At 44.7% G+C, this 25,471-nt stretch overlaps 2 protein-coding genes across 3 annotated transcripts in view; one reads left to right on the forward strand and one right to left on the reverse strand.

Annotated features, from left to right (window-relative positions):
• The first annotated feature begins 1,842 nt into the window (after positions 1-1,842).
• On the forward strand, positions 1,843-5,195 carry PMAIP1 (phorbol-12-myristate-13-acetate-induced protein 1). Its single transcript, XM_064438406.1, has 2 exons — positions 1,843-2,021; positions 2,365-5,195. Exons 1-2 carry the CDS (start codon positions 1,970-1,972, stop codon positions 2,475-2,477), a joined length of 165 nt encoding a protein of 54 aa, XP_064294476.1. The 5' UTR covers positions 1,843-1,969; the 3' UTR covers positions 2,478-5,195.
• Positions 5,196-10,916: 5,721 nt separating this feature from the next.
• The window catches only part of PDZD2 (PDZ domain containing 2), a 210,156-nt gene continuing 195,601 nt past the window's right edge, over positions 10,917-25,471 (reverse strand). For both annotated transcript variants that reach the window (XM_064437724.1, XM_064437725.1), the window contains 5 exons: positions 25,124-25,241; positions 21,375-21,476; positions 18,668-18,938; positions 16,564-16,698; positions 10,917-15,153 (listed from right to left, as the gene is read on the reverse strand). In XM_064437724.1, coding sequence (XP_064293794.1) covers positions 14,987-15,153; positions 16,564-16,698; positions 18,668-18,938; positions 21,375-21,476; positions 25,124-25,241 — 793 coding nt within the window. In that variant the 3' untranslated portion in view covers positions 10,917-14,986. The remainder of the gene's footprint in view (positions 15,154-16,563; positions 16,699-18,667; positions 18,939-21,374; positions 21,477-25,123; positions 25,242-25,471) is intronic.

Raw genomic sequence — 25,471 nt, forward strand, 5'->3', positions numbered from 1 at the left:
AAAATAACATGCATGTGCCCAGCAGTGCAAGGGACTGGTGTGTCCCTCTTCCCTGTGGCCTGAGTTCATGAGCACTTCCCCTGTATTTGGGACTGCTGAGCACTGAGAGCACTGGGGGCATGTGGGGGTCTGGGTCAGCATCCCGCCCCCATGCTGGTGTCCTGAAGGGGCTGCCATGATTTATGGAGCAGCCGTCAGGCTATGGCCATGGGATGCAGCCCTGAGCATCACATGCCAGCCCCAGAGCACCACTGTGCCTACTGCCTTCTGCCAGGCACTGATGGGGTGAGGTTTCCTCCACAGGGAGAGAAATCCAAGCCCTGTTTCACATGTGCCTACACTTCCAGGAAATATGCAGGGGAAAGGGTTTCTGAGCTGAGCTGGTGAACGTTTCCTCTTCTAATAGACTTCAAAGTCATCAGTGTTTCTAGACACTTGACACTGTCCCACAGAAAGGTCCTTCTCAACAGCTCCTTGTGGGTCTGTATTACACTGCAACATCTTCTCCTTATTGAAGCTGTGTTTTGATGGGAAAGGTAGGCATTTACCGACTTTCAGCCTCAAATCAGTTCTTTGTTATGTCTGGCTCATCCATGCTTTCTTTATGTCAAGCTGTTTTCATTTCCCCCTAAAACCAGAAGTCCATCCTATGTGCCGCTGCACTGAATATTGACTTTCCACGAGACATGAGGCAGATGAGTGACTTACATATCACTGGCAGCTTTCCCAACACTGTGCGACAATCACAAACTCACGAGGGCAACTTTGTAATTCCAGCTCTTGTTTCCTGTAAAAAGCATTATCTAAAATTACAGCAAAGGCAAATAAGTGTGCCCTGATGCGTGTCAGCTAGCAACACGCCGTGCAGGCACCACGGTGCCACAGGGAGGATCCAGCAGCAGAGGTGTGGTCCTAAGTCGCAAATGGCACATGAGATGGGACAGCTTGTTTCCCTAAGGCCTATTCAAGGCCAAGATCGCCATCACCTTGAATAATAACACAGCGCTGTGTCAGGAGCATCTCCTAGTTAGGGACAAGCAAACCCAACCCTCCATGCATTCTGGCCCACCATAAACACACCCCATACCTTTCTTCTGCTTGTCCAAGCACATCCCACCCCTCCACCTCTTCTTCCTCAGCACAAGCACAACCCCCTCCAACTCCCCTGGACCACCACCAGCACAGCCCACCCTCCCACCTCTCCTTGCCTGGAATCATAGAATCATAGAATGTCCCGAGTTGGAAGGGACCCACAAGGATCATCAAGTCCAACTCCTGTCCCTGCACAGGACAACCCCAAAATTCACACCGTGTCTCTGAGGGCATTGACCAAATGTTTCTTGAATAGCGTCAGGCTTGGAGCCGTGAATGCCTCCCTGGGCAGCCTGTTCCAGTGCTCCACCACCCTCCGGGTGAAGAACCTTTTCCTAATATCCAACCTAACCCTCCCCTGGCACATCTTCTGCCATTCCCTCGGGGCCCAGTGCAAGCCCACCTGGCTTTTCTTGACCAGAGGATGCAAACCCCATCCCTCCACCTCTCCTGGCCCACCATAAGCCCATCCCACGCCTCCATCTCCTCTTACCTAAGCACCCCCGTCCCTCCACCTCTTCTCCCCCAAGCGCGCCCATCCCCCCATCTCCCCCTGTCCCCGCACACCCCCATCCGGCCGTTCCTTTATGTCCCGCAGCGGAGGCGCTGTCCCCCCGGCCCCGGCCCCGCTCCCCGGGTCCTGGCACGCCGCCGCCTGCCCGCCCGGTGCGGGGGGCGGGATTCCCGCGCGGTTTAGCACGTCACGGCGCGGGGAAAGCCCCGCCGCGCCGCCTCTCTTAGAGCCGCGCTCCGCCCCGCCCGTCCGCATTCTGCCGCCGCCGGCGCCGAGTGGTGGTGTGCTGAACCCGGCCTTGCTGAGCCCGGCCTTGCCGAACCCGCCCTGCTGAGCCCCGCCGTACCGGACCCCGCCGCTGCGATGATGCCAGGCAGAGCCCGGCGCAAGTCCGCACCGCCCGTCGCTCCCGCAGGTACCGGAGGGTGAAGAGAGCGGGGTTCTGGTGGGGGGACGGGACACGGACACAGACACCCGCGCTTCTCCGCCCGGACCCGCTGCTCCGCACGCCGTCCCCGGGCTCCAGCACCCGGAGCGGGGGCAGCGCCCGCAGCATCGCGGGAGGCGGAACGCGGCGAGTGAACGCGAGTGGGGTACGGCCGCTGCTCGTGGGGTGTGTTTGTGGGGGGTGGGTGTGCTAACATTGAGAAAAAAAGGAAAAAAAAAATATTTCACAGTATTGTCAAGATGCCGTTAAAGTTAAAATTATGGGTGGGCAGGCGGTGCGGGTGGCTGATGGCTGTGCGTGTGCCCTGCAGAGCGGGAGGTGGTGGCGGAGTGCGCCCTGCAGCTGCGCAGGATCGGCGACAAGTGGGACCTGCGGCAGAAGATCCTGAACCTCCTCACAAAACTATTCTGCCCGGAAACGTGAGCCCACCTCGGACACGGTGCGCTGGAAAGCAGGGAAAGACCTTGGCTTTATGGATTTGGAACAAGAGACTTCACTGACACTCGGAGATGAAGAAAGCTCTTTACATTGTATTTTGTCACCTGTAGCCGCCAAAGGATGGCTGTCGCAACGTCGTTTCTTTGAAGGTTGTTAAGCACTATTGGCATATGAATGCCAGGTGGAAAAAAAATAGCAATGGGCAGAGCCCCTTGCCATGCAGTGGGAGGACTTGGGGCAAGACAGAACTTGCCCTTCACCCTGGTCTGAGAAGACTTCCAGGAACCTGGTTTTCCTAGTCTCCCTCTAGTTGTTGTGTCCCACATCTACATTTCATCAAGGACCTCGGACCACCTTGAGAAAGAAACCAAAAAAAGTGTCAGTCTTGGAATGTGGGATCATATATCACAGGGCAAAAGCCAGTTCCTTGGTTTCTGACTGCTCTTATTTCTAAAGCATGGATTCTGCTGGGTAGGGATCTGGTGGTGGGATTATTTCATTTGTTAAGTAAACTGTTATCTTTATTGAAAGGTTATTTGTTACATGATGTTGCTTCATAGACTAAAAATTAGAATTCTATGAATTAATATGATGTTGCACAGTTCTAGTCTGTATTATATATATGTACATATTTGTACATATATAAAAGATAAATAAATATGTGCACCCCATGTGTATGAAATGAATACTGCACAGAATTATTAAGTGAATGCTACTTGTTAGGCTCAAAAATAGTATGAAAAAAGTGTTCAAAACATGACAAAAATAGTTCATATTAACTAGAAGAAAGCATAATGTATTCTGATAATACAGAAAATACTTCATGCAACACAGAGGGGCACATACTTTAGTATAGCATTATATAAGACATATATATTACACAAATACAGATACTGAGGTATATGCATTTGGTGGAAGGATTCTTTCAATATTATGAAGAATTTCTTGAGAAAAGTAAAATACTGCTGTGGCTTTATAAGTAACAAAATAACTCTTCAATAGAAGTAGATCTTAAAGTACATTCTGAGTTCAATCTCAAGTTTTCTTGAGAATGTTATTTATTCAAAGAAAGCAACTACCTCTCTTTGAAGAAATAATATCAATAGAATTGAATGTTACAGTCAGTAGAGGAAAGTAGCCTTGGGTTGCTGAATGTGTAACTACACTTACAAGTAAAGGTTCTTCCCTTGTATGTTATTTCCATTTAATTTCCTGGCAACCTCATTTCAGTTCTGAAATTATGAAGCTGCTGTGGCACATCCAGTGGCTGGTGATGCGTTATGCTTATCTCACTGAGGGGTTATTACCCTTGGCTGGCATCGGAGGAGCTGAATTAAGCATGCTGATTGCCGTCAAGGCAAACAGTAACTCTGCTAGTCAATGCATGTCAGATACAATCCTAAACAGTATTTTTTAATGGGTGCAAGCTAGCAAGAAAATGGCTGAAGTTGATCATATTCTGTAGGTACATCTTAGGTCAATGGTCAGAGTTCCTTCTCTTAACTAACCTTGTATGTAAGTGCATTTGCATTGTATAAGGCTGTATAGTTGGCATCTTCTGAATTCTGGGTCTGTTCAAATTACATTTTTCTCCTGCCTTGTAGGCAATTCTTGTTTGTATTTATAATTAATTTTTTGGTTAGCTTTTCTAAAGCTGCCTTTGCAAAACTGTCATTACATAGCTCTGGTCACTCTGCCACAACAAACTGTGTATAGCTGGTACTTGTCACTGATTTCACTAAGCAGAAGCTCACTGACTTTCCCTGCTTTCTGCATGGAGGACCTAACCCTGTCCCGGTGGCATCACTGTGGGCTTTGCCATTGGCTTGAGGCACATGCACCATTCCCTCCACCTCTAAGCCAGCTAATACCTTTTCAGTGAGAACATAACGTTTCAAGAATAGTTGCTACTCATCTTAATACTGCAAAGTAACGGATTTTCCTGATATGTACAGAGGTCGCTTTTTCAGCTATTAAAAAGTAAGTGCAAATAGTTTCTGCTAGGCTAAACACCAGCTCCCAGGCTAGCAGCACGTGCAACTCGGCAAAGCTGTTCATCAAAAGCAGCCCTGACTTCGACAGAAGGGCTCCTGCCGTATGTCCTGGGCTTGGTGGAGTCTTCATCAAGGACACTAAACAATGATGACACCTGTTTGGGACTCTCAAGAAAATTCAGCATTAGCATTTGCATTAGTAGCTGAAATGTATTTCAATAAAAGTGTTCTGCTCAATGTATGCTGCTTTGAAATCCGATAGGGAACAAGGCGGGGCTTCATCGAGCCAAGCCAATACTTCAGGTTGTAGCATACATGAATGTTATGAAAAAAAGGTAGCCTAATAAATGCATTGTCATGGGGATATCTGAGTTAAGTATTAGCACAGTATTTTTCTGTCTAGCTCTGCAAACACTGTTTGCTTTTCATGAAATGTTTTTATGTTTCTCTGAGCATTGTCAAGCGTGTTAGTATTCACCGGTAGCTCAGGAGAAAGACCTAGATCCAAGTGATCAGTGCAGTATATGAGCAAGTTCTTGCTGATGTTCTCCCTTGGAGTCCTTTTGTTACTTCTCCAAAGGATCTGCTATATGGATGTATCAACACGAGTCTGTTTTTCTTAAGGCCTGTTTTGGATACAGGCTGTCCAGTGCATGTATGTCTTGAAATCTTGCTGACATAATAAATGCAAGGCCTTTGTGAGAAAAATGTGTCATTGTTATAACTCAGGGTTGGGTTTTTTTTTGCGGATTCTGAATGTGTGATCGTATTATACAAATTCCTTCCATACTTCCAAGCCAGAAAGCACACACTGGGGCAACAGCAGAGTGCCAGTAGGTATGCATTGGGAGATTTGGCTTTTACTTTTTTCTTTAAGAGGAACAAGACATAACCATATCTTTGAACTTCCAAACGGGAAACTGAGACACCTATTCTAATATTTTCTAGTAACTACTGCCTGCAAAGTAGTTGGGTGGTGTCAGGGGCTCCATTACCTCTAACAGAGGTATTGCAGTTTTGAGGAAGAGTGTCCCTGGAGATCAGTGAGGGATGGACATCCAAGCTAAGGGATTTATCTCAGATGCAGGCAGAAAGGAATGCAGTGTTTCACCAAGGCCACATTTTTACTTTCTCCAAAGTTTGAAGCTGGAGTTTTGGAAAAGGGTGACATTATACTGCTTACCACAAGAGAATAGCAAAGGGACAGCACAGAGCTTATTCTTCCTCCCAAAAGCTGGGACCCAAAGATGTGTCTGTGGAGAGGAGAGCCTGAGATCCTCACCAGCAGGCTTTTCCCTGACTCATGCTGCTTCTCCCCAGCTTTACTGCCAAGGAGCACCGCACCTTGGGCATGTGTTCCCAGCGCAGGACTAAGAGCTTCCTGGCCACAGGCTCTGGTATCCAGTAAACTAAAAAAAAGCAGCCACCAGCAGAGGCTTGGAAGATCTTGACTTCTAGTGGACATCAGTGAAATAGTCCTGAGAAGGCCCATCAGCCTTGTGCCGAGTGCTACTGCAGGTGCTGCAGGGTGCATCTTTGCACAGCTCCACCAGCAAACAAATTGTTCTTGTAAGACTGGTCAGCCTTGTGTAAACACCCAGACATCCTCACCCATTGCCTGCCAGAGCCTGGCCCCTCTCCAGACAGGTCACTGCCAGAGCACAATGCTTGTGACCTGCTCCTCCCTAAAGGGCAGGGAGGAAAAAAAAAATCACATCACTAGCCCGTGGCATCACTGTCTGAAGGCGCCTGACTCACCTGCAAGCACCTGATATCGAAAAGCCAAACCAAACCCACCTGCTTGAAGCAAACTGCTGGAGTTGCCGCCCCATAGCTCTTGCCATTAACCATGGCCTGTGGACACCTGCCAGAGCAGCAAGTGCAACCTCGGGTCACATTCACACTGTGCTCGCCCAGGCGAAACCAGTCCAGTGCCTTCAGCCAGCTCATGCTTTCACTCCTGAGACTGGATGCACAAGTGGTATTTCCTAAACAAATTGCTAGACAACAAACCCCACCTCCCTCTGTCTTCCCTCTCCCTCCCCGCCGCAGGATGTTTTTTCAAGTAATCTGAAAAACAATGTCTCATATGCTGCTCATTATTTTTAGCGCATACTGATGTAAAGGACTAATTTTATCGTTTTCCTCCCATCGTCATGAGAGGGTGTGAGGGCATGATGTGCATCTGTAGAGGTGCAAGGAGGCTGGACAGGAAGGGCTGGGGATATGATGTGTTGTCTTTTGGTCTGGCAGGATTTTCCATGAAGTAGGTGACTTTCTGATGTGAGACTGCCAGTGAACAATAGTCCCAAGAGCTGTTATAGCTGTAAACAAGGGTCCTTACCCAAATGTGTCACTGTATTGTCTGGTTAAGAAACTGGCCATACCGAGGCTGTCCTCCCTTCTGATGCACGGTCTCTTTGCAATGCAAATCTCACCAGCCTGCAAGCCCTCCAAAAGCGTGAAGGCATGTGTCACTCCTTTAGCAACAGGAGATACGTCATGAAACGACATGAGATATCCGTCCTGCTGCCACTGCTTTAAAGGGCCAAGGCACCTTTCTGCAGGGGACAATCTGGCTGCAAACCTCGAAAGAAACCAGTTACCTTCACCAACACTGGGTAAGGCTGGCGACCAGGATGCCAGCACCCCTGCATTACAGCCGTAACACTGATGCAGTGGCCACCTGGGGGGCTCAGAGTGGTGGATGGCCCTGGAATGGCACCCATCACCAGGCTTTTGCGCCTTTGGCATTTTCCTGCGTTATCACGCTCTGCCCAACTCAAGGTACCATGCTTGCACCTCCTCCCTCACCTGCGGGGTCTGAGCCAGAATTGCAGCCACCTTTGCCATGTGCTGTATTGCAGTGACTAAGGGCATATTTCTGCTTGCACCTTCCCCTTTGTGCTCCTGAAAGGGATGTGACTGAGCTGTGACAAAGGCACGAGGCCACATCCAGGTGCCTTCTGCCCAGGATCAGGAATTAGGGAGGTAATTTTTGACAACAGAAGCTGGGCTTTCCCCAGTGCTGCTGTGGCATCGGCAGCATGTCAAGGAAATGGCTTTGCTAGGTAGGGAAAAATCCAAGAAACTACAGCTTCAGGTAACTTGTTTGCTCAACACAATAGTATCAGACTGATTCAGCTGCATGGAAAGGTGAGGCCAGTGCATATGGGACTATCAATGTAAAGGCGAAAAGGTTCTGTTTTTAGTATTGGCTAACTTCAGAAAATACCCTGACTGCTAGAAAACATCCTTCTAGTCACAGCTTTTCACACTGTGGGACAGGAAGGCAACTCCTTGTTTGGGGAAAGGATGTTTGTTTGGATCAAATGTTCTTTCTTATGACCATTTAATGAGAGGGATTTTATATTTTTAAAAGAAAAAAGCTTTAGAAATTATTGCAGTCATCATTAATTTGTGAAGTCTTATCTGAGTCAAGTGCTTTGAGAAACACAACTACACGGGAAGCGCAAGACATGGCTGGCTTTTTCGGTCAAGGCAAAGTCTGAAATGGGCTTTTGCTAAGGGCTGATGAAGACAATCTGGATTCAGCCTCCTTAACAAGAAGAAATGACCCAATCTCCTTTACCAGAAGCAGCAGGCATCAGCCCTAGATAACACAGAATCACTTGGTGTGCAGGTGCTTATTGATATGGGGGTGTCGGACACAGGGTGGAGGTGCTGCAAGAGCACTTATATGACCCAATATTGCATGGGAAAGGAAAAAGAGAAGGACAAAACTGCTGGACCAGAGCTTTGAATCTCCCAGCCCAGATCACAGGGTGAGCGAGAGGCTGGCATCGCAGAGGCAGCAGGGTGGACTTGCTTCCTGCAGTGATGGCTGGCTCTGCAGCTGAGCCTGTGTGGCCCTGGGCACCAGAAAGTGCAGCTCAGGACTGTGGCCTGGGCAGGTTTTGCTTCCCCTTGTCATCACAGTCACACGCTGCCCTGCGGCGTCACTCCCCTGCATGCACAGGCATCACCCCAGCCACTGCACGCCCTGCTCCTGCCCGGCCACAGGCTCTGCAGAGACCCATGGGGAACCTCCCCTCCGGCAGTTCTCCTTCACACCTCCCCTGAGTGGGGACAGAGACAGTGACCATCAGCCTTTGGTCAGATGCGATAAAGTAGCAGTTTTGACACATTCCAGGAAATAGAGATGATGTTTTGGAGCCATGAGCAGCTACAACAGAGACACGTGGGCCCTGTTTGGCTATGAAGTTGTGCTGAGTGATGCTAACAGGGAATGGGAGAGTGGCAAAGACAGGAGAAATAAATCAGAACTTTTCAGGTAGAATGACAAACCTGATTGCAAACAACAAAGTAGGTGTCTACTTATCTCATTTAGACCTGAGCTCTGTATGTTAGAAATATGGGAATTAAAAAAAGCTGTGCCCAAAACAGCAAACTTGTCATGCCTTTCATGCCAAGTTCCCCATTTTCCCATGCCCCAAGGCCTCCAGAAAAAGCCCAGTCCCCAAAACACAACTGAGTTAGGAAAAACTTAAATATAATTTTCTACCATTTCACATGTCTTTGTGGGTAAATGAAGTCTTATGTACTAATCCATTTATGGATTAAATCCATTGTGCCTTCTCTCACATTCCCCTTTACTTAGCCACTGTCTGGGGCAATTAAGATTTCAATTAAAGATGTTCAAGACTAATCTTGTAAGAGCCAGGCTACTCTGAGGCTTGAGCCCTGTTGACCCCAGCTCATGCCACGTGTTAGGAGAAAGAGGGAGGAGGACAGACAGGAGGCTGGATACAGGGGAGTCACTGAAAGAGTGGAGTGGGCTGGGCTGCCCCAGCACTGAGGACAGCAGGGGAGAAGGGAAGGCAGAGGAGTTCTTCATGGCTAAAAACGTCCTTCTGCTTTTCCTCATACAGTCCTGGGGGAGAAGCCAGGCTCCAGCTGGTGATAGGCGTGACGAGTGAGGGGCTGTGCTGCCCTGTCCTACCCCTTCCCACGCTACTGATTTTACACCTTGCACAATCTCACCTGCGCAACAACACAGGCTTTGTAGCATCCCTCATCATGGCTGTTTGCAAGGAAGAGGAACATGGGTGAAAGGGGTCCCAGTGCAGATGGAGGACTGAGATGCCACAAAGCTCCTCCTTTTCCTTTCCAGCCCAGGGAAGGGTGTCAGTGCCTGCAGGGCAGGCTGGGAGCTCGATGTGCCACCTTTCACACCAGGTAATTCAGCAGAACTCCCGGGGGTTTTCCCTCCTCACACGACTCTTGCTCCTTTGCATGCTGGTGGCACGGCACCCAGAGAAGGAAACTGAAAGCAAACACAGCGGCTTCTGGGGCACAAGCCTGGAGTTGAGGGAAATGCCATCTGCACCATCTGCAAATGCCTTCCTCCCCTCAGAGAAAAGCCCAACTGGCCTTTTCCAGCAGCACCACGCACCAGAGGAAACCATGAGGTTTGCAAAGCAGGGCAGGAGAGACACAGGCAAGCGCCATGCATGCACTGAGAAGGCAGCACTGTGCTGTGGCATGAGCTGGGTGGGAGTTTCCAGCTGCACTGCTGCGAGTGCCCAACCCAGCAAACATGGAGCAATGCACACGGGCTTGTGGTGTGGATATAAACCCTTAACTCACAAGCTCAGCCTACCCTGCAGTGACTAGCTGACATGTCCATGCACTGCCCGGCAGCATGGGATTTTGGGTGCCTCTGGCATTCCCCATGTCAGAGCAGCTGAGGGGAGGGCGTCCGGACCATGCCTGGCTGACTCATGTTTCTGGGATGCAGGCTTGCTTCGAGCTGCCATGCAGCGACAGTGAAGCCAGCTGTGTCTGTAAAAAGGTGAATCACTTAATGCAAACTTTCCCAGATTGGAGGTTATGGTGTCCACCTCCACTATGAGCTCCACTGCAGCTCCACTCCATCCACAGGGAGGTTACCTCCAGCCCAGCCCACACTGCCAGCTCAGTGGTGTTTTGCAAGGGAGTTCATCCCCTGGGTAGGTGTAAGACAACACCACCACCAGTCTAAGACTATTTGTATAGACATATTCCTTACACACACAACCCATTCTCTTAAAGCCCAGGGACTGGGCAGCAGGTACCGTTTATAGGTGACACGCTCCAGAGACTGCTGCTCTTAAAGAAAACTCTGCATTTCACCCTTGCCCTCTGCATTTTCCTTGCTCAGGGGCAGGCAAAAGCAAAGCACATCTTCCAAGACATCAAAGCAGCTCTTAAAAATCACCTTCTAACACTTCTTAAATGCTTTAATCCTCTTCACACTGAATGACAGTTCTTAGAGGGCTGTATTTTACTCCTAGCTTAGATGCACATCTGGACAGTGTTTTAACACTTAGTCCTTGACTGTGCTCTCCAGGACAACCTTGTCCCTGCGATGCAAGTTCCAGCTGTGTGTGGACCAGGCAGGCTTAACAGGAATAAATACCTAGAGGAGTACTAAGGATACCATTTATTTTCAAAATCACTAAAAAAACCTCAAACAAAACAGTTTATGGTGATACAGATTTACATAACAGAGACAGCAAATTGAAAAATGTACAATCTATTTCATGTTATTGCACTCACTATTTTATAATATACAAGGCATATTAAACAGTTTTTCATTAAAAGAAGTTTTATTTATATAAATAAAAGTGTAAATATACAATATCGTACAGGAAGTGTATCAGCCTAACACAAAAATCCTACCTAGAGTGGGATCCCAGTTTCTCACATGATCTAGTCTACTCCTCATCAATATTTCCACGTATACATTTACATACCCTAAATGTAGAAGCAGGCAAAGATTCCCATCTGGGAGTAGTTCCTTCAGATTTTGACAAGAACAACCGCAGAACATTAACTAGGGTTAATTTTATGTGGGGGTCATTAGAAAATATTAATCACTCAACAGTTTATTAATACTTATCTGCCCTGCTATTTTTTGTTTTAGCAAGAAAATGATCAGATGTTGCTCCTTCCCTAATTTAGGCCTAATCTCACAGTTTTTAATACAGATGCAGTCCCCACAGAAGCTGGAAAGAGCTTCCAGGTACAAAAGGCTGCAGAATATGCAATGGCAGTATTGCACCAGAGCCCACTCTCACATTCAGGATGCACATCCTGAGCTGCCCCAGGCCTGGACGCAGCAAAGCCATCCACCAGGCCTTCCCCACCTAGGAGCAAATTCACCTTATCTGGAGTGCCTTCGGGTCCCTGGCAAAGAGTTGTGGATCACGTCTGTAACTTCATCCTGACTTTTTGGTATTCCAAGGTGCATCTGCGAGTCTCTGGAGAGTCACTGCTCTCCTAACACTTGGCCAACCCTCCAGCACAGCAAAGAATCACCGTGGGGACCGATATGCAAAAAGCAAGGCCAAAAATGCTCGTGAACCTACTGAATACTAATGAACTAACGCAAGGCCCTCTGCGTCCAGGCTGTCAGAAAAATAGCATTTACTTTGCCAGGTGCATAACCAAAGGTTCACTCCATTTTTTTCGGTCTACCCATCCTGTTTGTTTAAAGCAGACCCATGTTGCATAAATCCTGGGGCTTTTATGGGGAATGTCATCCCAATAGAGACATCAGGAAATGCTACTGTAATCACATCAACACTGGCAGCATCAGTAAAGATGTTTCTTGTTCTTTCACAGAAAAAAAGTATTTTCAGGAACAGAAACAATCAGGGTTAAATACTACTCTTTTTCTTGCTGTAATGTTAGTAGAGAATTGTATCATTCTACCCATAGTAACTATCAGATTTAAAACATTTAACCTATCTTTTAAATTATAGCCACTACTGAATCACACACAAAAATCCCCACCTCTCTTTGCGAGAGCCAACACATATCTACGTGCATGTAAAATAAAATACTGAACAGTATTCGATTACTGAAAAATGAAAGTCTTCTAACTCACTCACATTGAACAGTACCTGCAAATAAGCATCTGAAAATATTCACCATGTATCATCTTAAGACACCTCAAATTAAGTTTAATTTACAAAATGAAGACTTTAGCTTTGAGGTCACACTGCTTTAGGAGTGAGGGAGACATATGCCTCCCTGCGTCGGAACCTCCAATTTTAAACTGTGGACTGAAAAAAAAAAATCATTACCTAAAACACAATTGTGATTTACCACATTAAAGTAGCAAAAAGTCAGTACTGCACTTGTATGTATTTTACGTATACACTACGCGTATGTATTCACTACGCTGCATTAAATTCCACATGCATTTTATGTATCTATTATACATGCTATTACAGTCAGATTTTGGTCATTCCTGAACAAGGCCTCACCATTTAATTGTCATTGCCAAATGTCTTCTCCCTGTTCTTCAGCAACTATGCAGGGGTAACCTCTTTCATCCCAGCGGAGGCCTGCAGGCTCAGTGTGGTCCTCCGACCCCACATGCTGCATCCTTCTGAAGCCTTGCCCACCACGCAGGTGACCAGAGGCAAGGGCCAGTCCCGACAGAGCGGCTGAGCTTCGCGGTCGCAGGGGACCCAACCCCACAGCCATTTCACAGCACTGAATCTGAACTAGTTTCAAGAGAAATCCTGCAGGCAAAGCAGCTGTAGGACTATGTACAGTATTGCCTTTCCTGTAACCAGGAGCTGCATCTCTCCCTGGATTCACATGCTAATACGCCACTGAAGAAGAATTAAATCTACTAATTTTCAGGCAAACACTGCACAGCTTTTCTGCTTGCCTGGTCTCGGGTTGCCTCGCAGAACTGAATTTTCCTCTGCATATCACAAGTTGCCCTCTAACGATGCTGTCACAGAAATGAACTAAACCAAGTGCTCCACTAACCTGGAAGCAACCACTCCAAGCACTGTTGAATGAATGCAAATAAACTGAACTATAGTATGATCTTGGGGTAGGGCCATGCAACAAGCCCATACCTTTTTGTAACAGCCACGCAGTGTCTTGACTCACTGTAAATGTAGGCAGCACTTCAGATTTGGACCGGCTCCAGGCTGAGAGCTCTTCACCCTGGGCATGTTGGCTGCAAGCAGTCACCAGCCCAACGTGACAAACAACCTGAGCACTCTCGAACAAACAACTTGCTCTCAGCTGATAAGGACACTGGCCCATTTCCTCCTGTATCTCTTCTATGTTGTTTAGCTATTCCAGATGTAGGAAGAGAAATAACTGAGTCTAATCTCTTGCACCCATACACTCTCCTCCCAGACAGCAGACTATAAATAACACTCAGCAGCACAGCCCGCTACTGATACCTCTGCTGTGACTAGAGATGAGAAAATCCAAATTAAGCACCCATGGCCTTGCAACCCTTTCTGTTTTGCTGTATCTAACATCACGGTTTCTCCCATCTACACAGTTTTCAGTTTCACCATCCAGAACCCTCAGCATCAGACCATATCTGACACAGCTGGGTGCCCTTACTACTTCCACACACATCCTCACCCACTCTCACGCAAGCAAAAATAAATACTGGACAGGAGAAAACAAAAAAGAGCGATTAAAAGCCACCACAAATATGGCCAGTTCAGATTTAATCTGTTATAATCCCCATTCGCAGACCACCATTTTCCAGCTTGAGTGTTTCAAGCCAGGTAGTCTTAAAACTCTTGCAGCCCAGCTTTCAGATGTACTTAGCAATCACTGAAGTCTGTGGGATCTGCAAGTGGTCAGCACCTGAAATTATCCCCCTTTTAAAAATATATATATTTCAAAGGTGCCTAGCATTAGAGGCCTAAATTTGAAAATTCAGACCCCAATTTTTATCGCTCCTGTTTTGATCACAACTAACAACTCAGTCTACACCTTGGTGGACAATCACCTATTATTTGGACATGATTTTCCTGCTCACAGATTTCTACCACATTAATGCTGAGTGCTTTCAGATACAAGTTGCATCTAAGAGCAGGTTCAGTTGTGGTGGATGCTGAGTTAGTTCACCAGTTTTAAGAAGATTTTTCAGCTTTGCAATAAAATGCTCATGTCTTAGGCATAAAAGTTGTGCAAAATTATACTCTTTTGTCATGCATTTTTAGCAAAACTGCACTTAGAAGAATAAAGTGAGATTGTTCCAGACATTCTCTTATTACAACAAAAAGGACCAGACCCTAAGTAAGTGACCTGAAGTCTTATTACAGCTAAGTGATACAGTACAGTCTAAATACCCATCCTTATCAACAGGATGGCAACCAACAAGTTACACTCACAACACTCTGCAGATACTAAAAATATCAGGGACAGGCACAGTGTTATTTATCTCAGTCAAAATACTTTAAACCAAACCCAGGAGAGGTCTTAAAGTTCCATTAAAACTGCCACACAATACAAAAATGTCTCTAACATTTGGCTTCCTTCATCCCCGATAATTAGGTGAGATTTTATGATGCTCATCACATGCTTGCTCAGTGGTTCTCCAAGGGTCTTAGCACCTCTCGTAGAGCATTAAGACACTTCTGTGGCTTTAGAAACAAAGACAGCTTCTAGCCAGTTTTAAATGTTTTGTCTTAGCAAGCATGATTAGATGCAGTGCTTCCATCACACTGAAGTTCTGTGTTTTCTGATTAGTAACTGAACCGGGCCCTCTGGCACAGATTTAATAATATTCCAGGCATCGTAATGCATGAGGCCAAGTAATGATTTTCCACTAACAGCAAGGATTTCATCTCCAGTTTCTATGTTTCCAGATTGCTCTGCAGCACCACCTAGGAGCAAAAGGGGGAAAAAAGTCAGTGTAAAGACAAAAAAAAGTAAACCCACAAAAATTTGCTTTCCACCATGACAAACAGCACATAAACCATTTTTCCAACAGTGGCAATTTCTGTACAAGTCACTTATGTTCAGCTCAGCTCTAGCAATCTACCCAATGCTGCATTTCACAGAAGATGTTATTTTAACCAAGATAAAACCTTGTTCTCAGAAAAAATGTCTGTTTTTGAAAGAAGTGGCATAAGTGCATGAAATGTGCTCTAGGTTATCTTTGTAGCTGTAAGAAAAACAGGAGGTATGTGGCATGGACGTTTTTTCTCAAACAGAATTTTAACATGGTAATAAGCAGATAATGCAGTAGAATGTAAAACCTAGGGATGAACAAACCAAACACAGGTAGCAAACTTAGGACAAACACACAAGACACAGAAACAGCTCTGAGGGAGGGGCATACCCTTCACTGCTGATGAAAGTATGCTTTCTGTAACAATAATTTATCTAACATCAGCGTTCATGGGGAGGGGAAAACCACTGTATCTAAGGATATAAATTAATGAGCTTAAAAATGAAACACACTTCTTACCCTCAGAATCGATTTCTGAAGAGATGAAAACAAAAACCCACAGAGAAATTAATAAGCAATTCAGCAAATATCAGTTTGGTATTTTTCCTTGATGAGTGAATAGACAACTGAAAAGTAACCCTCTAAAAATCCTGCACTCCTGCAGCCTTATTGAGAGTTTCAGCTTCCTATAGAAAGTGCTATATTTTTCACTAATCTGAATTCCAGACTGAGACATATTAAAATCACAGCATAGTTGTGGTATTGGTTTCCTTTCTATACATGGTTCATGTAAGTTTGACTACCTGCTGACAAACAAAACATCCAAGAGTTTCTTAACAAGAACATCACATATTCTTGGCAAAAGCTAATACTGATATCTAATAAAAAAAAACCAAACAAACAATCCCAAACCCCAAAACAAAGGAAAGAAATAGGTAAAATTAATAATTGGGTATAATGCACGATGGTGCTTTGGAACCACACTGATTATCTGCACTGTGCTTCTCTTAGAAAAGGGAATCGGATAATGCATAAACTTCTCAAACCATTACATACGATATTGCTGCTGTAATTTAATGTCTAGAATAGTGGACAAGCCCAGGAAGGAACTGCATCATATTTAGTAAATCAGATTGCCCCAAAATAATTTACTAGCAGATGCAATCCCTAGCCATTCCCAGGAGTGTTTTTTTTGCCGACCACTTTGGCTAATAAGTGGTAATAAACGAGAGCCACAAAAACCACCCTTGCTTCAAAAAAAAAAATTGAATCCAAGAATTAAGATTTCTGTACAATGCGCAAAAGGAAAACTGGGATAATATCCACTGCATGCTTGTAGTACCTTTAAATACTCTTTTTACAAGCAAGGGCCTGTCTCCAGCAATGGAAGCTTTTCCACCATCAAGACTGAATCCCAAGCCAGCAGAGGTTTTCAATAATTCAATGCAGATGACATCATTCATATCCAGGTTTGGATCTGTGACAGAATATACACAGCATCTTGTTATGCAGTTAACAGTAAATTACAAGTTGTGTTTTGGTTTTGCTGCCGTGACAGAGGAATTCAGAGTTCAGTCCATATTCAGACTAGAACGTGTTCTAGTCACCCAGTTTCTCAGAAGTGAATGTGTATTATTGCAGCTGTGAAGGGGAGACAGTACAAAAAGCGTTTATGTACAGGGACATTTTTATTTTGCACGCTCAGCAAAAACCTGCCAAGGCATTTTTTGTGGCAAAAAAAGCTTAACAAACTTAGCAAAGACTCTAAACAACTGAAAAATTACAAAAATAGCGAGTGGGAGCATTTCTGTGTCTTTCATTTGTTCCCGATTGCTTATTCAATGAGCCACATCTTTTTAAATAACAGTAATGAATGAAAAGTTACATTAAACTTGTTCCATCCTCTTAAGGAAAAGTCTGTAATCACTCACTACTGTGAATAATAGCTCCTGGTCTAATATCTATGGAAATAACCATAATTACCTGTAGGTACATCCTGCCTCCTACATAGCAGGTATGTTTGGAACACAATATTGCTGTAGCTGACATAAAATATGATTTTGCTTAGGAGGAAATAAATCTACAATTTTAGAAAACAGGATCCTCTTTCCCCTGTGTGAATGTAAAAATCATGCAGTCCCCATTATCAGAAATTACTGCTACCGTTGTCTCAAACAATTTTAAATGTTATCTAAAACATTTGAAGATGTGCTTTGCCTTGCAGGATGGAATTATATTCTTAATAACCCAATACTATGTGGCTCATGAGATAATGTTGCCCCCTAGTGCCTGCACGCGGCAGATATTCTGCATTTGTCAAGCTGCAGGATGCATGGGTTTCCAGGGTAGAAAGGGATTCTGAAGTAATTACATATATAATATCCATGGGAGCAATTCCAGAAAGGCTCATGCATTCATTTACAGAGTGCTTCCTATTTCTTTTAAGCTGTATTACAAAGATGTATTATAAAACACAGTGAAAGCATAAAACAATAAAAACTGCTACAGAAAAAAAACAACCCAAACAACTAAACCCCAGTAATGATTACAGCCAATAGGTTAAAAACGTATGAGTGGCAGCTCCATGTCCTGGTTTTGGGGTGGTCTGAGCTAAGTGCCTGGTATTGGAAGCCACATAATCAAAACTCTACGCAATAAACTGTAACCACTTCCCACTCTCTCGCAGGAACGCAGGACTAAGGCAGGTCTCCCCTGCTCCTTAAGCAGCAGCATACACACAGGTGCTAAAGGGTTTTGTGTCTTAATTCTACAAAAAAAAAAAATTTGAGAGATCTGTTTGTAACACCCCAAGTGCAGCCTCCACGCTGAAATGCTGTCTTGTTCCCAAACAGGAACTTACCATTCCACTGATACATTACCACTTAAACCATTCAATTCCTCGCTTCCTATGGGATGGCTGACTTGGATTTGGCTTAGTTCCATTTACTGTAATATCAAAATAATTTTTTCTGCTTTTTTTAGTAGAAACCGTATGAAACCTGCTATTACAAAGACTGAGTTCAGTCCCTATGCATAACAAACTGCACGGCTTGGGGCTTTCTTTGAGGTTGGGGTTTTTTTGTTTCTTTTTTGGTTGTTTTCTTTCATGCACTGACTACTGTTATTACTTAAAAGGATTTTATCCTGGATTGGAAGAATATGTGGAATCACTAACTTTAGTAGAAATTGGATTAAGCCCTAAATGTCCTTCTAAGTTTCTGCCTAGTTATTAAAAAAAAAAAAAACCAACACACAAAACCAAACCAAAACACAAACCCAAACTGTGTTTAGACTCCAAAGAGAACAAATGATATTGAAAGGTAATTTCATTTGCTTACTTCAATCACATAAGGCACAGATGCTTTTAATCTAAAACACATGGACATTTTCCCTTCAGTCTGCTCTGCAAGGGAATCCTTCCAACTGTTCTTGGACAAAGATCATACCTGTTCCTATTTCCATGGAAACATCCTTTCCAGACCCCACACATTTTCTGCCAGTAGCTGATATCTCAAGTCTGGAGGAATTGTTTGCTTTGTTTTTTTCCTTCTGGATGACAACGACTGTGTATTTGTATAGTCTTGCCTGATGAAGAGCGTTCAGGACATCCCCATGGACTGAGCTCGCAAGAGACTTGCCATTGATTGACAGAACAAGATCTCCTCGATGTATAGTCCCTTCTTGAGATGCCACTCCCTTTGAAAACACTCTGTGGACCTACAAGAAAGATTTTAACTTTAGGATGCTTTAACCTCATGACCACACATAGTGCTGTACAGGCCAAGGTGAACGCAGAGTCCCTACCAAAGTCTGCAATCAGTACCCACTGCTTGGATATCAAGCACATGACATTTGCTCCAATGAGCACCCTCAAACACTAAGGACTCAGTGACTGGACAAGAACTCCAGTTAGGGACTGGGGGGAAAGCAGAGGAAAAGTTGCTATTACTGTGTGGTCATTTCTAAGCCAAAGACAACCGAAACCAGCTAGAGAATGTAATATCACAAATTACTTATGCTTTCACTGAACTCCTCAAAGGTTTTAAATTAACATACTTCCAAGTGACACACAGGTTAAATCCACATCCGTGATACAGCAAACACCAAGGACAACATTGCGGTTCGCGATACCCACTCCCCAAATTCCTACTGGCTGGGACATGCTTGCATCCTGTGCTGTTTTCAAATGTGCTTTTCTGAGTGGTGCCCAGCATCTGTGCAAAGAAAGGCTCTAACTGCCTGCAGCTGTACAAGTATTTAATTGTCCATCTCAGTTTGGCTGATCAAATACCATGCTAATATATGTGAAAGGTTGATTTAGTGGCTTGAAGTGCATTTTTTTAGAGAAAAAAAAATATTCAGAGTGGATTAAATTTTGAGTAAAGTCCAGCAAGTGCATCTGAGACTTAGATGTGTGCCATTTACATAAAGGAACTGACTAAAAGTCTCAAGACCCAGTATTTAAAGACTTGCCTATCAGGCATTGTCATTTTAGCAGCCAGAATATGGTTTTCCACAGACAGTTCTAGGTTTGCGGGGCAAAGGGTCAAGGCAGCAAATCTGCAGACACAATTCTGCATGGCATTTTCACTAGGAATTTATCCTAATACCCAGACCAACACTGAGGAATCAGAAGCGCTTTGGCTCCTGTTCCCTCTCATTGCGGGGCCATGCTGAGATGGGCACCTGCCACAGCCCTACAGATCCAAGGAGATAAATTTCCAGCCAGTCTAAGCAGGCATTCAAAGCTGGAATAACATCCTCAATAACAGATGTAGACACCCAAATGCAAGAGGTAAGTGGAACACAGGGGTCATGTCCAAAACATCTGCTGCCGTCCCTCACATGCTCAACTCCTCAGTGCCTTGAAGCTCACTAGGCATTTCTAGTTCTGCACCCAAGTGTGGGCAGAACAGCCCATCTAAGCAGCTCAGCACCCAATGCCAACCCTAAATCCCCCTGAGACCCAGAATCCTTGTAGGTCAAGGACATTAAAATGTTCTCCACCAGAAAAAAACATGCTTTACACACACTGAACAAAGGGGATCTGGAAAGAGCAGGAGCTGATGCTCTTTTGGTCTCATGGCTAATGGCATTCAGGAGAAAGACTCAGCCTGAGAGAGCTCAAGATCATATTTTTAGGTAGTGTCCCAGTCTCTAGGTGAGGAGCTCTCTGGGATGGGACACTGCTGAGCCTCCCCCTTGCTCACAGCTGACAGTGCAAGTGTTTGGGCCAGAGCCAGGGAACACCACCTTTGCAGAGAGAGAAGAGTCCATTCCCTAGACCGTGGCCATGTTCTAACTCCATGATTGCTTAGTGTAAAATACATATACTTACATTGGTTTTCTCTAAGAGCAAAAACCAGAAGATTCCTGCAAAGGTTGACGCAGACCCCAAAGATGAGGACATACCCTTCTAATCTCAGCACTTAATGGATCTCTCTCTTTCAGCGCAGAACTTAAATGCCTACATTGTGTAAAGAAACTGTCACAAGGGACACCAGTTGTCTTGGATTTTTCTGTCTCACTGATCTGTTTCTGAACAGTATATAAGTTGCTTCGTAACGCTTTTTACGCACCAACATCACTTAATGGCACACAGTATCTTTGGTTCAGAATGTTGCATAAGATTTGAAAAAAAACCCCAACAACCCAACAAACAAAACAACAATCCTCATTTACTGACCACCCACAGGTGTTAATAACACTAAAACAAACTTGTGACATGAAATCCAGAACATTTGCTGAGGTCTCAAACAGTCATTCTCAGGATTTGCAAAATCCTTCAAAAACTTTGCTGTACTGAGTTTACTTTCAAGGGCTGGGAATGAAAATCTCCCCTAAAAGGTTACACGCACTGCAACCGCATGCAGAATTTTACTTACATGCATAGAGTTTAGATCTAGCCAATCCCATCCAGCAACAGACTTCTAAAGACTGAAAACATAATTGGTATCCATCTCCAATAATAAAAATCACACTTCCCAGACACTCTGTGATTTCAGTAGCAGATGGTACGCAGCCGCCTCTGAGAGCCACTGTTTTATGACCGTGAATGACTTGCAGTGAGTCTTGATAAACAAGTACTTGATCTAATCACCAGCCTGCTTTAATGTGAGCTTCACAAAAAAATTACTTGCAGCCATCACTTACTGTGACTGATTTCTGTTCCAGATCTATTCCTCCAGCAACACTAAATCCCAGGCCAGCTCCTTCTTCTTTGTGCAAGACTACGAAGTATGTGTCTTCTTTGCTCTAGCAGAAAAATGGAGGTGGAGGGGAAGGGAAAGGAGAAGGAAAATAAAACCAAAGATCAAAACCAAGTTCCTGCACAAATGACAAATTCCCAGTACCTTCAGATTATGGCAGGTGAAAAAAGCAACTCAAAGAACTGAAACTGAGACATTAAATGCATTTCTGTTCATGCTTCAGGTGAGCAGCAGCCATACAGGAGAACTTAGGGGACAGCAAAGGTTTCTTCAGTTTGTTCAAGGTTAGAAAGCGAAGTCAAAATTAGGATAACGGAGATGTATTAAACCCTGGGCAGCCTAATTTTCACAGGCTGTAATCAACTTTGCACTGCTCGACATTTTGCAGTCAAAACTCAATACTTCCCACACACCTTTCGGGACCAAGCACTGTACTTTCCAGGGAATTATTAACACTTTTGTTATCCCTGTTCTCCTTCCTCTTGAAAGCCACTAACAAAGATACAATGCAGGGCAGTTACATCAACCTCTTCTCAGCAGTGCTGAACAGTCTTGCAAGGGGCAGTGGCTACAAACTGAAGCTTGGGAAGGTTAGGTGGGACAGCACGAAAAACTGTTTCACTTGGGAGATGAAAGTAAGGAGCCTGTTAGTGATCCAAACGGGACTAAGCTGTGCTGGTGTGGAAGTGGAAGCGTCTAGCACAGGAAAGGGAGTGGTGGAGGTCTGCACCAGGGCTGAACTTGGCTCCAACCAGAACAAAGGTGTAAAGCTGATTTCTTTGAAGTGATGGCCTGTTGCCAAAATACAGATTTTGCCATGAGAGAGAAGTCATCCTGTCCAGCAAGTCTGGTGCTGTCTTCTGAAGCATTATTAGGACAAAACCAGACACTATTACAGAGACCACATTTTGTGGTGTAAGGTGGACTATAAGCAGGCATTTGGTGGAGCAAGGGGACAGTAACCATCTGTGGGGCAAAGTATCAGAAGTGGGGAGTAGAAAGCAGGTCTCAGCTTTTTCCCGGGGTTCCGTCCAACATCAGCCATTTCCAGAAACTGCCAACACTAAAATTAATGGCATATCATTAGAAACCAACCTCTTAATCTATTTAGCATTACATATTAGCTCACTAAACTCAGCATTTTACCTCAGTGCTTGCCTTTTAATTTTGTTTCAAAAAGCACAGGGAACCACAGATTATTATCATTTTGTGGTGAAACAACAGGCAAATTCTTGGTCTCATTGTATGCTTTTCTGCCACATAGTGGCCCTGGAAGTTTTTCTGCATTAGAGGCATCCCTGCAGTGCATGGAGCCAATGTCAGAAACTGATGCCACCCTGCTGCACACCACTGACCCATCAGTGCTCAAGGAGAGGAGTCAGGGCTGAACAACCTTAGTCCACAGTCTTCTGTATATGTTAACAGCCTTCTCACCTGTACTCAAGGGATAACAGCCTTATATTAGGCTAGGAATAATAAAATCAGTTGAGTATCTAGGCTAGCCCCTTTCAAACTGCAGTGAGGGGAATGGAAACATACACATCACAGAATCACAGACTGGCAGGGGTTGGAGGGGACCTCTGGAGATCATCTCATCCAACCCCCCTGCTTGAGCAGGCACACCCAGAGCAGGGGGCACAGGAACACGTCCAGGCGGGGTTTGAATGTCTCCAGGGAAGGGACTCCACAACCTCCCTGGGCAGCCTGTGCCACTGCTCTGGCACCCGCACAGGGAAGAAGTTTTTCCTTATATTCAGATGGAACTTCCTGTGTTCCAACTTGTGCCCGTTGCCCCTTGGCCTGTCGTTGGGCACCACTGAAAAGAGTCTGGCCCCATCCTCTTGACACCCACCCTTCAGACATTTATAACCATTGGTAAGATCACCTCCTCAGTCTTCTCTTCTCCGGGCTAAACACATATCTTTGACCAGGAAGTACTACAGCAACCTTTTTTGTTTAAGAGATCAGGTTCTTTCAGACCTTTGCTACCACAACTTAATTGGCTTACACTGGGGAAGAAAAGCAAATAAAAATATCTGAGACTCAGATGTTAGAGGGTTGTGCGACGACCACACGTCCTAGGCCAGCCAGCAGCACGGTCTGAACCCTGGCTTCCCCTTGCCAAGGTCATGCATTTCTTCCCTCCCCAGCTCTCAATGCTGTCCTCAGCCAGCATGTATACGATGGGGCACAGAGACCTGGCTATGGATGCTTATTGCTTTACTTGGCACACAGTGGACACTCAAGGCCATCAGTGATCACCTCTGTTTAGCCTGTTAGCCAAAGATCATCGGTCATAGAGATTTAAACAATAAAATGCCCATATATTTTTTTAATTCTGGTAGCACTTATTACATGCTAACAATAAATTCAGCACTGTTCAGAGCAAAAGATGATGAAAAACCCTTCCCAGGGAAGCTCTCAGTCCGAATCACGCAGTCCATCTCATTTTTCAGCAATTGCATAACTATGAAGAACTCTCCTATTGTCCATTTAAAATCAAGCATTTGATTAGCATAAAATTTTCCAGCATACGTGCCATACTGGGCTCAAATATGAATAAGAAACTATGCAGACAAGGAGTGCATTCCAAAAAGCATTCAGCTTTATAAATATTGGAGTCCTCAGGCTTTGAAAAGTGGCATAAATAAATAATCTCTCCAAGACCTCATGCAAAATACTTTAAAGAACACTTAATTACCTTTGGCCAGAAGTATAATCCAATTCTAATTTTATCAGTAAACCTACCAAACCCTCTTGGCTCACCAAGCTCTTGGGACTTTCAAGTGTTAGCTATGCTGTCCCTGGAAGGAAGTAAAGCTGGATATTTTGGGGAGGTCCTGTTCCCCCCAGCCTGTTCTGCATTTGAAATAGCAACCTTTGTGAGTAAGACTCAGGAACACTCTAAATGCAGCTCAGCCAGCAGTTATGCAGACCAGATGGCAATTTCCCCTCCAGTGCTGTCATTATTTTATCAACTTCTGCTCTGATTTTAAAAGGATGTGGATGTATCCCAAAAACACAAACACAAGCACTGCAAACAGGGAAGTAATGTTCTGGCAGGCGTTTCACTTTGGAGGCTTTTTTAAACACTTAGATAATGAAGCAGGTTACCTTAATGCAATAACCAGTTTTCATGGAAGAGAGCAAAAAGGTCACAGGAGTCTCTTACAAACCCTGCAGCAGCTGCTTTCTGGCATTGCTAGCCACCAGTTCAGCATTAAACAAAATAAATTATATTTCTGTGATCGCAGCTTCTAGCAAAAGTTGGGTGTTTCCAGCCACAGAGAAGAGCAGAGCTTCCCTTGCACAGTGGGGAAAATTAGTCTGACCCAGATGGTTAGTGGAAAGTTAAATTCTGATGTGCAATTATTGGCAAACCCAGGAGTTTCTCAGCTGTAATAATGACTCAAATGGAGGTGTACTTCTCCACTTAAAATAGGTCTATTTATTGTGGTTCAAAACTGCTTTTTCAATGGACAAACAATACCCTTTCTTATAAAAAAGTCAGTGAAATTTATTATGGGTTTACAGCAGGCATTCAAAAACCAGCATTAGTAAAATTACCATCAACTCTAACCTACCACAGGACTACTGGAGGGGCTCTGAAACTCTCTGAAAGAGATTTTAACTGCCATTAAAAAAACTCTTAAAAATACCACCAATAATCTAGTTTTATCGTCCGCTTTTTACCTTTACTTGTGCTTTGACATCTTGGAGCATAGCAGCAATGTCACATTTTGGTAGTACTGCTGACAAAACAGATTGCAGTTTTTGCTGGTCCAGACTTGAGACAAGCAGCTGATCCAAGCTAAAATGAACAAAATAAATAAAAGACAGCTTTATATTTCTAGACCATGTAGAGAGACATGTCAGGTGTACAGTGCAGGTTGCATTAGGGTAAATGATGAAGGGCCAGCTCATTAACAAACAGAAATCTTGCAAACAGGTGAGAAATGGTTAATGCTGGGAGAATGGGAAGGGGCTGAGAAGACAATTTAAGAATAACTCTGAAAATCAGTCCCTGTTCTGTTCCCCTCC

The sequence above is a fragment of the Phalacrocorax carbo genome, chromosome Z, assembly GCF_963921805.1.
Source record: "Phalacrocorax carbo chromosome Z, bPhaCar2.1, whole genome shotgun sequence".
NCBI lineage: Eukaryota > Metazoa > Chordata > Aves > Suliformes > Phalacrocoracidae > Phalacrocorax > Phalacrocorax carbo.

What these genes read in the sequence shown, in the direction of transcription:
- PMAIP1 (XM_064438406.1), top strand. Translation starts at nt 1,970, where the DNA reads ATGATGCCAGGCAGAGCCCGGCGCAAGTCCGCACCGCCCGTCGCTCCC. An exon ending in ACCGCCCGTCGCTCCCGCAG is followed by an intron (nt 2,022 to 2,364) that starts GTACCGGAGGGT and finishes TGTGCCCTGCAG; the next exon opens with AGCGGGAGGTGGTGGCGGAG.